This window comes from Mastigoproctus giganteus, chromosome 9 (genome assembly GCF_048544385.1).
Source record: "Mastigoproctus giganteus isolate SK-2022 chromosome 9, ASM4854438v1, whole genome shotgun sequence".
NCBI classification, from domain to species: Eukaryota; Metazoa; Arthropoda; class Arachnida; order Uropygi; family Thelyphonidae; genus Mastigoproctus; species Mastigoproctus giganteus.
Window position 1 is genome coordinate 135,362,453 of NC_143583.1, and position 16,447 is coordinate 135,378,899.

At 38.2% G+C, this 16,447-nt stretch overlaps 1 protein-coding gene across 1 annotated transcript in view; it reads right to left on the reverse strand.

The window, feature by feature from the left end:
- The window catches only part of LOC150080759 (N-acetylglucosamine-6-sulfatase-like), a 97,923-nt gene extending 97,746 nt beyond the window's left edge, over positions 1 to 177 (reverse strand). Inside the window, exon 1 of the mRNA XM_090380811.1 lies at positions 43 to 177. Within this exon, the coding sequence (XP_090236937.1) occupies positions 43 to 177 (135 nt within the window). The remainder of the gene's footprint in view (positions 1 to 42) is intronic.
- Between the last annotated feature and the right edge of the window lie 16,270 nt (positions 178 to 16,447).

Sequence of the window (16,447 nt, forward strand, 5' to 3'; positions counted from 1 at the left end):
TATGAGTGCCGTTTGTAAAATAAAATAGTACAAATGCAATACCATTCCATGAAGCATAATATCTTGATCATCGGTTAATATAAAAACAAAATTTGGAGAGGATCTTCCTGATCCTCCGTATATCCATAAAAAGATTATAAATGCAGATATAAAAGAACTACAAAATATTGATGCCATGCTGGTCACTAAAGTAAACTTAAGTTTTTTTTGTCGAATTGCGATTGAAGTAACGCTGACGTGACGTCATTATAAGTCGAATCCATAACCTCCCTTTTTTTTTAAACCAATAATGTTTAACTCCACAGAATTCATTTTAAAAAAAAATTCTTTCTTATGCTCGGAGGGGGCACTAGGGATATACTGTACTAAGAGGAGTTTACGCTCAACAATAAATACAATCGTCAACTCGTAACGATTTTAGTAGTCATGCTACGCGATCTTGAACCATGGTCCATTCAAACGCATATGCATTACTTCACTCACAGTGTATTACGAGTCTGTGACTTCACTCTTTTACTTGACCTCTCGGCTATGTCGGTTGCACAAAGCAAAGGTAAATTCTGACCCACAACATTTGGAGCAGGATACATCACCGTAACCTCTATGGTACAGAGGTTATTATTATTATTATTTTTTTTAAGTATACAGGTGAGAATGTAAAGCATTTCTCCTAATATAGAAAAACACATCTTTAATGTTACTCATTGATGGTTTGAGTAAGCTTGATGTTAATGGCATTCTTCAACTTGCTGATACTACACACATGAGAGGGTATAAATTCAAGTTGAGGAAGGATAGATGTACGGAAGTTTGCCTTCAGCCAGTAGGTGGTTGATGTTGGAACAGGCTTCCATCTGTTGTGGAAGTGGATGAGTTGAATAAATTCAAGGAAAGACTAGACTAATTCTTGGAAGGCTCGGATGTACCCTCCAGGAATTTGTCTAGTCCTTCCTTGAATTAATTGTGTAGGGTTTTTTTGTTTTTTGCTTATGCTATATAAGCTTACTTTCTTGCATCATTTGCCATTATCAGTATTATTATTATCCCCCCCCTCATCTCCTCACTGCGCCCGAATAGAATTTATCGGTACTTTCCCTGATATTTTTCATTAGATACTTCCCAATTTTGGCTGAATCGCGAACAGTTTTAAATATTTAAGTTAATTGAGGTAGAATTATGCGATTGAAATGTTGTTTGATCTTGCTAATCAGAAGAAGAATATAACAGTAGTACGTTGTTGTCGCAGGGTTTTATGCGCATCAGCAACTTAGGTCATATTGCGTCTTATACAATATGTCGGTAAATTGAGTGTGTTCTCTGGTCGATTTTGTGTTTGCTGGACGAAAAAGCCGAGTTTCCATGAGAAAATACCATGCTACCCTTGCTTGAGATCCCCTAACTCAACTACGTTGTGAAAAAGACCCACAAGAATTCCTATCTTCATTGAGAGGATTCGAACTCAAGTCTTATCAAAATAGTGTGGGGAACATCGTAATTATACCAACTGTGCTACAACCCACGAGGGCACAAGTAGTACCTTGAGAAGGAAATCAATAACAACGTCACACATAAAAAACAGCGTGCTGCAGCGAATTGCAGTATTTATTTTAGTATGTAGTTATAAATTTCAAATACTGTACTTTTTCTTGCATGTTTACCGTAATTATGTGACTATAACTATACAGGGTGTTTCAAAAATATTGGTACAAACGTTTAGGGAAGGTAGGTAACATCTAAAGGAATGTGAATCGCATAGGAACCCATAACCGGAAACGTCACCGTAAGTTGGCACACGGCGCTGTTCATCAGTTCGCGAGAGGGAAATTTTCTGGTTTACTCATTCAAGCAGTAGTCGAAGCACGAAGAGCATGCATCGATATATGAACTGTGAGCTGGCAGACATGCACCTAGTGTATGGATTAGCAGAGAGCCCACACGGTGTGCGCCCCCATGCGACACAACATCGTGACTGCTTAGTCGGCCCATACCTGTTGCCATCCCGTATGAACTCCGCTAAATATCGGATCTTTCTTGAACAAGTTCTACCAGGGTTACTTGACGATGTTCCAGCAAATGTGAGATGCAACATTTGGTTTCAACATGACGGGGTGCCTGCCCATTATGGAAGGTGTGTTCTTGACCATTTTAACAGGCGTTTTGGGCGTCTATGGATTGGTCGTGGTGGACCCGTTGCCCACGCTCACCCGATTTATCGAGCCTTGATTTCTTTCTGTGGGGGGGGGCCCTCAAATCTATCGTGTATGAATCGCCTGTGGAGACGGAAATGGATCTCGTGGCGAGACTCGTCTGCACTGCTGGTACTGTCAAAGAAACTCCAGGTGTGTTCGACCGTGTCCGCCAATCCATGCTGCGTCAGTGTCACGCATGCATCGCGTCTCATGGTGGAACCTTGGAGCAACTGTTGTAACATCATGAAATTCATCCATCTCGTACTCCATTGTTAATATTATGTCAAATAAATGTTTGCCAATAATTACTGTCTTGTCATTTCTGCTTCTTGTGCCTCTGCTACTACTTTCCCGTGACGTTTCCGGTTATGGGTTCCTATGCGATTCACATTCCTTTAGATGTTACCCACCTCCCCTAAACGTTTGTACCAATATTTTTGAGACACCCTGTATATACACTGGTGTACAAATAGTCGACCACCGTTCCGCGGAACCCCTTCCAGGGGTTCCAGTATAGTTGATTCATTCCGTCGACCATCGTTCCGCGGAACCCCTGGAATGGTCAACGTAATGAACCTTTTGAAAGGGTCCGCAGATCTCAGTATTTTGGGAACCACTGCCTTAGTGTCTATGGTGGCACCTAGACTAGTCCATCTCCACCATATATTCTGTATTAAATGGAATGTCTGCAAAATGGGCCTGTAATGTAATGTATGTGTATGCGTGAGTATTAAATAATGTGTTTAAAAAAAAACAGGCCACTCTGCCACCAGGGGGAAAACATCCACAGGGGGAGGTTACCACCTGGTTCTCCGTCCCTACGTTATTGGAGCCGGACCTGGGTCTGTCTAATTTACTAACTGTGCATTAAGCACCAACTCCGCTCCCAATGGATGGAGTACGATACCATTGGGAGCCACCACCAACACCTGGCTGCCCACGCCAGGAAGAAAAAAAAAAATTTTTAAATAAAGAATAATAATAATAAATAGAAAATAAAATAAAAATAAAAATTCCCGCACTCCTCACAAAAAGGGACTAATCTCGCATCAGCTAACTCTGATGCCAGCAGCAAAAAAAAAAAAAAAAAAAAAACCCTCAAGAAAGGAGTGCGGAAACACACGCACAAAAGCCGAATCCCCAAACTCCACAAACCTCAATATATAGTCCCGCATCAGCAACTCTGATTGCAGCAAAAAAAAAGGCTTAGGGCAAGGCGAACGAGGCGGTTGTCGTGTTTCCTACGCACCGGTCGACAAAAAGCATTTCATATGCAACTTGCCAGACGGAAATTTAATCGCTAAATGAGCAAAAACTAGTAAGAGAAAGTTGAGGAGAATTACTAAAACTATAAAAACTTACATGTAGTCAACGATGCTCAAGAATAGGTTAACAGCATGGCTATTCTGTCGATTGAAAATGATGTAGCCAATGAACTGGTTGTTAATTTATTACCAATTTTTAATTAAGCTCGCAAGTTTTTTTTTTTTTTTTTATCCAGTACGATTAAGGTAATAAAATCAACTATACGGATTTTTACAATTTCCACTTTTAAGGTGTTTTAAGTTATTACTTAATAAATAATTTTTTTGGAATTAAGTCATTCTGCTGTGGCCTTTGGCTGAAAAATTCAATGTTTTCGTTCATTTTAAGCCAAAATTTTGATGCACACCTAGACGCCTCAATGTCCAGTGCTCCTGGACAGTCCACTTTTGTACTCAAGCAGCTGGACCATTGTTACTAGCAGTGGCAGAGTTCACCGAAGCATCAACACATACAGCACCTATTCTTCAGTGGTTACTGTGAGACAAAAGGAATAACAATAAGAACAAATCTGTCTCGATGAAAGTACTCCACGAATAGGACTACAGATGTGTTGATTGCAACTTACTCAGAAATCGGAAACAACACAACAGGCAATTATTAAACATTTCAACACCATAGTAGGAATATATTTCCACCAGCATAGCATGCAGGGAGCTCAGGACATTTGGTATACGTAGTTGTGTAGCAACTCACATGCTTCAGATATGAAGTTTTCTGAGCAAGGCAGACAAGCTGCGAGAGTAGGTCATGGAGTCTTGTCAATGATATACAAGAATTTTGCTAGCAGGGATATACAAGAATTTTGCTAGCAGGGATAAGGAAGTGATTATCCCCTTGTATAAGGTAATGGTCAGGCCACACCTTGAGTACTGCGTACAGGTCTGGAAGCCTCATTTTAGGAAGGATGTAGAGTTGCTAGAACGAGTAGAGATAAGGGCAACGAGACTGGTGAGGAGAACAAAGGGGTGCCCTTACAAATAAAGGCTTAAGTTCTGCAAATTGCAGCGTCTAGAGACTAGGCACCTACGAGACGATCTGATTGAGGTGTACAAGGCCTTCAATGGATTGAGCAGGCTCAATACTGATGGGATTCTTCCTCTTGCTCAGATTACAAACCTGAGGGGGCATAAACTGAAATTGAAGAAAGACAGTTGTCGAATAGATGTGCGAAAATTTGCCTTTAGACAGCGGGTAGTTGATTGCTGGAACAAACTTCCATCTGTTGTTGTGGAAGTTGATAACTTAAATAAATTCAAGGCAGAACTAAACTAACATTTGGACGAATGGATGGGTGAAATGGGAAGGGTTTTTTTGGCTGATGGTGTATAAACTTGCTTTCTTGCATCATATGCCTCTACTATGCTAATGCTAAAAGTTCTTCTGTTGAGCGAAAGAGATGAATCAGTTTGCAATGACGTCAGAATGTAGCAATGGGCAGCGGCTAAGTTAGCCAGTCTCGACCAAGAATACAGCTCAATAGCTTAAATGATGCCTTTTGCAGATACCAATCGGCGCTTGGATTTGGTCAGTAGTTTAGTTTTAGATGTTTCAGTATTAAGCTAAACCGCAGACAGTAAAAAATACCGCATTAATCTAGTGAAATTTGTTTATCTCCTTTGGTGAGCTTGTTGCTGATACCCTTAAAAATGTGCTATCTACCAAATCCATGCGCAAACTGGGATCTGAGTAAGCCACCGTTTAAGTTACCCAGCTGTAGCATGTTTTCCCCTCCCATTTGGAATAAATTCCGTAACCTCAAATTTTTCATCCCGCAAAACAGACAAACTGACAGTAAAATACGTGCAGTTTACAGACAATATATTGTTGCCTTACCATAGGGGAACAGATTCCAATAAATAAATAAATTTAATTTAAAAAATCGGTTGCACCTGCCGAACCGAAAGCGCCTCACGTGAGATACGTAATGCGCATGGCCTACACGTAACTTAATTTAGAAACGTACCGCGGTGTCTATCTCAGATGGTTTGATTAATGTTGGCGTTGTACGTTACCAACTCATGTCCATTTGAGAACAGATGTGAAATCACTTAACATTATTTTATTGTGATTGTTTTCTACGAATACTTCTAACCTGATATACCGGTACATCTTACTTATAAAACCGAATTTTGACAGATATAGGAGATTATAAGTTTTTTTTTTTTGATTTGGTAGTTGTTGGCGCATCGGCTTCTGTGGCCATATTGCACCTCCCAAGGTTTTTGCAGTACTTTGATCCAAGCCCGAGGCGGGAATCGAACCCGCGACCTTTTGTGTTGCCGGGCAGGTACTTTACCCACTCGGCTAGATTATAAGTGTTTCAGTCCCAAACATTATATGCTGTTGCGCAGTAAAATTGACTAAAAATTTTTTTTTAAAAAGTACCACTTACGAAATGCGTATCTATTAGAAAATTTGTTTAAAAAAAAAAAAAAAAAAAAGACTCTCTAGTGTACCATTTTGTCCTTTGTTGCACCTCACCCAAAAACAGGACGTCTGGTCTACCTTTAGCTCAAACTAAAGTAGATGTTGCTGTATGATAACTCCACCAGCACATTTTGTTGGCTGGAGGTGAGGCTCCATGCCTCAAGCTTTATAAACAAATAAAAAAATAAATCTAAAACCGATATAATTTCTTCAAGAGTACTGGTGTGTCAGAATAATATTCAGAGGATAGGGTATCAGTGGGCCTGTACTTATTTTTAAATACAAAATCATTACATGCTTTTTCTTTTTTTTTTTTTTTTTTTTCAGAAGGAGAAGCTCTATGGGAGGCGCCTCCGTAGCCAGGGCCGACCGGGCTAGCCAGGTAGGTAAAGTGCCTGTCTGGCAATTCAAAGGTCGCGGGTTCGATTCTCGCCTCGGGCTTGGATCACAGTAAAATGCAAAAACTTTGGGAGGTGCAATATGGCCATAGAAGCTGATGCGCCAACAACTAACAAAAAAAAAAAATCCGTAGCCAGGTGCTTCTTAATTAGACAGGGGTTCGAGCCCGTCACCACCAAATACGGAGGATGCGGAAAGGTCAGGGAATGACCACCGTATATCTCGGAGCAATATGGCCTTAGTTGCTAATGGTCCTAAAAACCAAATAACAAACAAACAAACAAACAGCTCTATGGGGTTCATGTATGCTCAATGTTTGAATTTCAATCAACTCGAAGAAGAATTTCGATGAACTTCCTTTAGCGGAAATTTTTTTTTTAATTAATTTATTTATGTTTTAAATAAGTGTGTAACGTTAATACAGTATTTTGTTGACGATGTCTCGGGAGATGGCAGCCACATTCTTCGGATGTGAATTGCGTCACCAACGCCAAACTCTGCAAACATGTAATATGACCTCATATCAGAAATCTTTATATATTCATAGTAGAATGCGAACATTCATTTCAGAGCTACAGACGTAGCAACCCTCGACGGACAAACAATAATAATAGGGAGAGCGTTAATAATTCAGATTTAAATTTATAAATTAAACCGACACTTGTATTAGGACACTAAGGGCCAGGGAGGTTAATCAATTATGTAATTAGATTTTAAAAATGTAAAAGTAATGTCACGAAATATGAGTTCCATAATTCTCCCTAGTTGAAGTTGTTGATTTTATTCTACGGTATCTCGGACACTGAGTTCTCTACTGCATAAAACCGATATCTACTTAAAATAGAAATAATATCTAGGTTGTGCGAAACATAATATCTTGCAATTTTGATGCCAATTAAGCAACCATTTCGTAAGGGTCAGTAACGAGTTGCAGCTCATTGAACTACTGCAGTTTCACTCTACTTATTGAAGAGTCAGAGCTGAATTTTCATTATTCCAAGAAATGTTTTTGAGATTCATCGACAGTTATCAATCGCAAGTCAACCTTCGTTCGAACGTTATCAATAGTTAACAAAATACATCACATTATTATCGGTTATCTCACGAAGTCGTTAGTTACTATCGCTGTTTCTATTCAACAGTGTCGAGTTGTCGTCTCTCATTTTCGCTGCCTTTCTTCCAGTTCACGTCTTTCCTTGAGGAAGGACCTGGGTTCAGTTAATTTTTTTTTTTTTTTCTTTTTTTGTCAGCTGTCCAGGTTACGCTGAACGGCTGTCCCCCTTTTTAAATAATGAAGGCATGGCGTAATAGTAAACAAAACGAGATCTGGATGCTAAATATTGCTGTTGTGCTGACAACGATAAAGTAACTGACAGCAGGTGAGTTTTCAATTTTCATTTTGCCAAGTAACTTTTAGAATGGCATTTTTTTTTAAATTGGCAGTTTCCTACTATGCTGTAATGAAGGTAGCACTATCCGAATGAACAGTTTTGTTTTAGCATTGTAGTTCAAAATGTTACACGATAATTTCAAAGGGTATTGTTAGTAAAAGGTACTGTTAGGTTTATATTGTCCTTTCGTACTGGAATTATCCATATAAATAAAAATAAAAAAACAGTGGCAACTTTTATTCAAAACGAAACTAGTGCTGAAGCAAAGCATCGGTTCTCCGAAGGAACTGAAGTTCGGATAATGGAAACTGATGTTAATAGGTTAATAGATGACTTCAAAAATTACGATAATTGTAATTAGAAGTACAAGGCAAGGCAAATGCTTTATATAGTGGTGTAGTAACAACAGGTATATACAGGAGATCCCCGGTATCCGAGTATTCATTATCCGAGTCCCCGCAGTTACGAGGATTTGAAAATTAAAGAATTAGCGCTTTTTCCCTTGAGAAAATTGACCAAGCACTTGAATATTTTTTGTTTGTTTGTTATTTGGTTTTTAGGAGCATTAGCAACTAAGGCCATATTGCTCCTGGATATGCGGTGGTCATTCCCTGACCTTTCCTCATCCTCCGTATTTGGTGGTGATGGGCTCGAACCCCGGTCTAATCAAGAAGCGTGTGCTACGTACTGCTGCTCCTTCCCACCTGGCTACGGAGGCGCCATATTTTTTGTGAGAACGATCTTCTTTCATAATAAAAAATGCCTAATAAAATAATTTTCCCATTTTTCAGTTCCTTCATCCATTTTTTACTATGTATAAGTACCTAATAACCATTACTATATACTGTAATATCGGTGTAGATACACCATATCTACTTATCCTTCACAACGAGCTGCCCATGTATTGCACTACCTCGAATAAGAAACACTTTACTTGCGATACCGGGGTACCTGCCCACCCACCGATGAAAAGCCAACTAGCTGTGAAACGGTGCTGTCTGGGTCTGGCGCCCACCGAGAATAAGCAACAATAGTCTTCTCTATTAGTGAAGCGTTACTCATTCGAGGTAGTGCAATACATGGGAAACAACCCCAGGGGCTCACATCTGGTGAGTATGGGCTTGGCACACCCAGGGTCCTGATCTTCTCTTTCTTGGTGAATCCTCTCTCTCTCTCTCTCTCTCTCTCTCTCTCTCTCTCTCTCTCTCTCTCTTCTCAGGGTAACTCGGGAAATTTTTTTTTTTTTTTTTTTTTGAGATACAGATGAAATGATGCTTTTCACACTACTATCATAGTTTTTCTTTAAGAGCTGTCTCAAAGAAAAACCGATAGAAAAACCAACTACACCGGTATTATATAGATATAGAATCTTAAACTATTATGCCTAGTTACATTTAGTTTTATTTAAATAATAAACATTACGAAAATTGGTCCCCGTTTTAAGTGGATTCGCTTTAAGTGGAATATTCTGGAACCAATTATCCTCGGATAACGAGAATTCCCTGTACCCAGAAAAATACCTGAGAAAAATAATGTGTAAGGGTAGAAAATCATTATAAATCTTTTTTTTTTAAGAATACATTTTTTAAAAAAAGTAACGTTTATCTGTTCTTAGTGCAGCAATAATTGAATTTCTTACAGTAAAATACATTACATACTGACGTACATTTAAAAAAAAGAAGTAACGTGTACCTTTTCTTATGCAGTAAATGATTGGAATTCATACATCAAACACCGTATGAAATTCAATTAAAGTAAGTGGCATATTAAATAAAAGATTTCTAAGCATTTCTTACCCACGCATAATATTTTACCCTTGGTACCTTTATTCAACTGTTTAATATCTTGTTTACACCTCTTTTTTTTAAACGACAACACTAATAAAATGTTTGCCATAGCTTGCATTTTTAATTTCAATTATTGCAATGTTTTAAACCGACCATTAACCTATTATCCGAACTTCTCAGTTTTTCGAGGAATTAATTTTTTGCTGTTTACGGATAACTTTAGTACTGATTATAGTTCCATGTAGACTAAAAGTTGCATAGTTTTGTTTTTATTTATGTCGATAATTCCAAATACGAGAGGGAATTTGGAACTTTGGAACTATACTTAATCTAGCCATAGTAAGGTATCGACAGTACTTTAGTACCGTGGCTAGGTTAGGAGACAGATGAAATCCCTTCAAAATTGATTTCAATTTGTAGATTGCGATTTTAAGCCAACTGGTTTGTAATTGCAGTCAATAATAATAATAATAATTATTATTATTATTATGTTAACTTTACAAATTACTACTACTCTTACTTTCAATAAACTAAACTTTATTAAATCCACGAAGTGTAAAATTTTCTTCATCATTTATTCGTGTTAAGCATCCTGAATAATTTCATTCTCCCAACACATTAATACAGTATAATATAATAATAAAACTAAGTACAGTAGTATTATTATTAGTATTAGTAGCGAGACAATGCAAGAAAGCAAACTTATACAGCATCAAGGTGCCTCCGTAGCCAGGTGGGCAGGAGCAGCAGTGCATAGCACACGCTTCTTGATTAGACCGGGGTTCGAGCCCGTGAACCACCAAATACGGAGGATGCGGAAAGGTCAGGGAATGACCACCGCATATCCCTGGAGCAATATGGCCTTAGTTGCTAATGCTCCTAAAGAACCAAATAACAACAACAACAAATACAGTATCAGCAAAAAACGAAATACCTCCCACATCACCTGTCCATTCCCTCCAACAGTTTGTTTAGTTCTTCCTTGAATTTTTCAAACTACCGACACTCACAATAACAGCTGGAAGTTTCTCCAACGATCAACCACCACCTGGCTGAAAGCAAACTTCAATTTGAATTTATGCCCTCTTATGTGTATAGCCTGAGCAAGAGGAAGAATGCCGTCAACATTGGGCTTACTCATCGATTCAAAGTCTTAAACACTTTAATCAGATCACCTCGCAGATGCCTAGTCTCCAGATGTTGCAATTTGCACAACTCAAGCCTTTCTTGGTACGAGCACCTTTTTTGTTACCCTCAATCATGTTGCTCCTCTCTGCACCCGTTCCAGTAGATCTATATCCTTCCTAAAATGAGGCCTCCAGACCTGTATGCAGTACTCAAGATGCGGCCTAACTGTTGCCTTTTACAATGGGATAATCATCTCATTATCCTTAGCAAAATTGCTGTATATTATTGACAAAATCCCACGAGCTGTTCTGACAACATGTCTGTACTATTCAGAGAACTTCATAACTGACTGCACAAATGCCTCCAAGTCTTTTCATTTTCCACCACCACTGAGTGTACTACCATACAGTTCGTACGTTAATCTAAGATTACTACTACCCGTTGCATTCACAGACAAAGAGCAACATAGCCTTAGTTGCCGATGCTCCTAAAACCCAAAGCAACAACAACAACAACAACAACTATTCATTGCAGTCTTGCATTTGCCAATGATAAACTTCAGTTACCATTTCTGAGCCCATCTGCCCAAGGAGAACGGTCAGTATTAGCTTCCCATTCTCCTTGGTTGCATGAAAGTCTGTGTTACCATGGAAAATCTGGAAGCGGCCGTATTCAGGTTTATCCAAGCTCTCAGGTGTCGAAAAATGAAGCACAGATCTGACGTTTGGGAGTGAGGGGCAATAAAAATGAACACTAATGTCTTTAAATTTTTGGAGAAGAGGGAGAACAGTTTCATGTGTGCATCTACGCGCTTAAAACGTCTTGACAGGGTCTTGGTTACATGCATACGGCTTCGTGTATCAAAGACAAACATAGACGCATAACAAATGGACTACATATCCACATTCATTTATTCGTTTAGTTCACACGACACAGGACAAGATCCTCAAATACTGTGTTTATAAATATCATAACGGAAGTTTGCTGTGGTGGGGGTGGTTTCCTCTTGAACTGGAATCGTTATTCATATATCCTTTTCTCTTAAAACCGAGCCAAACTGCAAATGAGCTCAGAAATGAATGAGGGAAAGCTGCAGAGGCAGTTCGCTAACAATTGTGTTGTATGAGATTAAAAGGCTAACATCATAGTTTCTGGCGAATAAAGTACGTGAGTCTGTTTTTGTAATAAACTTCCTGGTTCTCTGTAATCAATTTTCTTTCTGTGGTCAACTTCCTGGTTATAGGAATTTAGTAAGCGTTTTCAAATGTTTATAATTTTTATTTATTCCAGCAGAAGCAAAGTAATGTTTTGCATATGCTTTACTTTTGAAAAAGTAAAACTTATGAAATGTTATTAGTGGAAGTGGGGAAAATCACAGAAACCACAAGTGTTCATAGCGGCTTTATCTACTCGCTGATCTCGACTTCTTAGGATGCAATTACACAAATTTGAGCTATTGTCCTCGATATTGAGATTATACAGTTTAATGATATCTTAGAATACTTGTTCTTTTTATTAAATTTTATACAGTATGAATAAAATCACGTTTAAAAACAGGCAGTATATTTATAGAAATGTTTTAAACTGTACTGTTTTCTATGGCATGTTATTACGAGTAATGGAGAAATATATATGTTACGAAACTTGTTAAATAATAATTTGTTAAACTTTTTTCCCCCAGTCGACGAAATAGTCTAAAACGATTCAGTCTTTTCTAAATTGGTATAATGTATCTCAAGTTCTTAAAGATAATGATAAATCTGCAATACAAATAATAGAAGATTGTAATGCAAGGTCATTGCCATAGCAAGAAATATTTGTACGAGGAAAGCCAAAAAATACCGCCTCCAAATTTTATTATAAAAATAATGATTTGTAATGGGCCAAATAACAATAATATTGTTTATATTTTTACATACCGTGTATTTTATTTCGTAACACTCTACAAAAAATTAATAATAATAAAATAAGACCATATATAAAAAAATACCCATTCAGAAAATTTCTTGACTTTTAATGTCGCAAATTCGTAAGCAAGGCATCCCTCCTTGAATTAGACAGGTCTTTGCTCTGTCCATCCAGGCGATTTCACCCCCCGCCCTTCCAAGAGGCCCCCGCACTGTTGTCTGTACCGCCATACAAGCTATGATAGTTCACGATCGTTATAGATTTTTATTTTGTTTGCAGTTTTGGCACATAACGGTCTTGTGTTATATATTGTATCTTATATCTTTATAATATATGTTGCATTTTAATAATAAGATAAACGCGCATATGGGCCAAAGCCCAGTTGGTGCCTTCAAAATGTAACGTCTCCTTAAATGAATGAGCTCAGGACCCTGATGCAGCCGCACCACTTACATCACAGGATGATACGCCGCTTTATTGCCCTCCTTCCTTAGAAATTGCGACCATTCTAATACATTAACCCCAGGGCCTCACATCTGGTGAGCATGGGTTTGGCACACCCAGGGTCCTGAGCGGATATCATCATTCTTCTCTTTCTTGATGATTCCATTCTAATCTCTCTCTCTCTCTCTCTCTCTCTCTCTCTCTCAGGGTAACTCGGGAATTTTTTTTTTTGGCTGGTACAGCATAAGCCTCAAGCTTCCTTGCACCACATGGCTAATAATAATAATAAAATAACATCATAACCGACGACAAAATACAATATTAACAATTTTGTGATGGATAACAGACTCGCTAGATGACACCTACCTAAAATATGTTTCAGTGATGTAATAGCATATAATCTTCTGGAAAGATTAATAAACTTAAATGTTCGAATATTGAAAAGCGAAATTTTCGTATATCATTCATATACATATGTGATCACCCTAAAATTAAACTTTTTTTTTTTGTACTATCAGTGCTAAGCTAATAACGTGTACTAGCCATTTCTTCTTTTCTGAATGGACAGTTACCAGTATCAATTACTTTTACGAGGGCTGTGGCTGATTCTCCAGCTGTCGGAGGTGGTTTATTTCATCCAGATGTGCGCTACTACATTTTCAAAACGCGGTTACAACATTCCCGGATCTCTGTATCTGCCCATTCCTTGTCCAGGTCGTTCACTCAACTCTCTTCTCACTTCATTCTCCTTGATTTTGTAGATATGAGAAAAGGAGGTTTATGTTCCAGCACCGCCACCAACTGTGGAGAATGCGAAATGCGAGAGAAGAAATTGAATACCGTCTTGATGATGTCTGTAGAGCCTCAAATGGAGGGCGTATCGAACTTTATAGCTCTAGAAAAACCTTTCGAAGCACTGTTTTCACCCCCTTTGTCACTCTATGTGTGTATATGTGCGCGCGCGCGTGTTTATGCGTGCGTGTGGAAAATCATTTTGAATATCCTTACAGCAATTACTATGTAAAGGGAAAATAAAAATTTCTATTGTGCACGAATCTGCCGCAAACTCGCAGATAATTTTCTTAATTCCAATTAAATTTCTATGGTGGGGAATAGGTGTTGAGGAGGCTTTCATATATAGGTGTGGAATAAAATTCTTCCGAACATTACAGCTGCCAAACATTAACGTAGTATATTTCATTTTTAATCCATCTTAAATTTTTAAAATGTGAGAGAGGTGTGGTCAAATCAGTACTTTTGCTTCAACTGATCTCACAACATTTCTGCTAGGTTTTCATTTGCAATGAAATTATTTATATATGTATTTCAATAACATTAAAAATAATACCATATTGGAACGCCTTCACTTTATTTTTAAGAGGATTATTATTACTCCTCTTATTGTATTTTGCTAATTAAAATAGACGATACCTCAAATGTTACACCATATGTGTCTGACTTGAAATATTGCAATACTGTACTTTTAATAGAGCAGAAAAAGGCAGCAGATTAAAGTGATAAAGCGATGAAAAGGACTGAAATCTATAACAACTGCAAGTTGATGTACATTAGTACCAGAAAGGGTCTCTCTAGCCGAGTGGTCATTAGCAGGAGTGCAGTAGTACACACTCTTTGAGTAGACCGGGGTTCAGTCTCCTTGACTGCTAAATACGGTCGATCTGTCAACCCGCACTGGACCAGCGCGGCAGATTATGGTCCATTTTGATCCATTTCCCTCAACATAAATTGTTGAGGAGACTTCCATCCTGCAGTGGGTTGATAATGGCTGCAGTTTAGCTTTTAGTACCACAGAAAAGATTAGGCTGTAAAAGGATCAGTCGGAGAAATCACTGACTAAGAGAGCAAATTACGAGAGCAAGGAGTTTTTCATATATATATGTGAATTAAAAAAAATAAATTGGACCTTTGCGTAATTGGTGTGGAAAATACTTAGATAATCCAGCTGATGTTGCTAATGACTTGAACAAGTACTCCGCATCGATCGTTACAAACGAAAGACCCTTCGTGGTGAGAAAAGGCTGAGCAGTGTGAGTTGTTATTGTTGTGGGAGTTTCTGGTGCAAGGGTTCCTTAGGCCATATTGCGCCTGTGTGAGCTGAGCAGTATGAAATTATCAATATTAAAATTATAGAGGGTTGTTTATTAGAAAATGGAGCGTTAAATTGAAATTACTGGAGAAGAGAGTTAGCCTGGAGCGCGGGAGTTTTCTTTTAGCCAACAAGTTGTTAATTACTAGAATAAGTTATCTGCATGGGTAGTTCAGGCTAACAGCTTGGGGAAATTCAAAGCTCAGCTGGTAGGTGCCTACGTGAGGAGAGAAATACATTGGTATTTTATTTTATTTTTTATCTTATTGATGTATTTATTTTATTTATTATTATTCTTTATCATTTTTTGGCTGGTGGATTAAAAGTCTGAGCTTCCTTGCACTACATGAGTAAATCTAATAGAGTTCTAATGCCTTCGGAAAATTTATTGCAAAAAATCGTATACTGTATTTTTCTTTTATGGTAATATGCAGGGGCGTAACTAGGCATTTTGGCTCCTCTGACTAAATATCAGAAATACCCTTTTGATTTACATTAACTTTATTAAATTATTTAATAAATGAATTAATTTAATTACCAGATAATGATTTTATAAAATATTAAAATTCATATTATAATAGTGCTACAATTTAATATTGTTTTAATTAATTAAATTATTGGCATTGTTTTAATGCTAGGTAGCCAGACTTTTGCTGCGAAGGATTAAAAAAAATAATAATAAATAAATCACAATTCATTTCACTGCTGCCATAGGCGGACAGGACATAATGTATGGTGTTTCTTGTCAAGCGGCTCTGGGGGGGGGGTCTTCCCCAACTCTGCGTTTGTAAACATTATGATTCATGTTGACGTGTTTTTGCAAAGGGCTGCTCCGCGAATGCCAATTTAAATTCGCCTCGTATCTCTGTGAAGAACAGTAGCACTGCAAATGGGCCAGATATGTGATTAGTGTAGGTTTGTGTGTGTGTGTGTGTAATGAATGCGTGTTCTGTCTGCTTGGGTACCCAGAAGCATCAGTCACCTGGAGAGTTGATTCCAGGTACCCTTACACACCACGGAAAGGTGGGCCAGTCCCAGTAGAGCACGTACGGTCTCAATTCGAGACTCCGTCCCATCTAATGCTGCCAAAACGTGAAGCAGATTCTCTGGGGGTCCGCTCCAGAGGGGTAAAAAAAAAGAAAAAAACTTGGAGCCTTCCCTACCAAAAAATCTGGGAGACTTCCCCAGGAGAGAGAGAGAAAAAACAGAGCTCTACCCAGGTAAAAAAAAAAAGAAAGAAAGAAAGAACCTGAGAGTCCTCCCCAGAAAAAAAAACAAAATCATCGTGACGCAATACAAAATCTGTAAAGGCCAGAGAGCATGTGTTTATTGTGTAGCCTG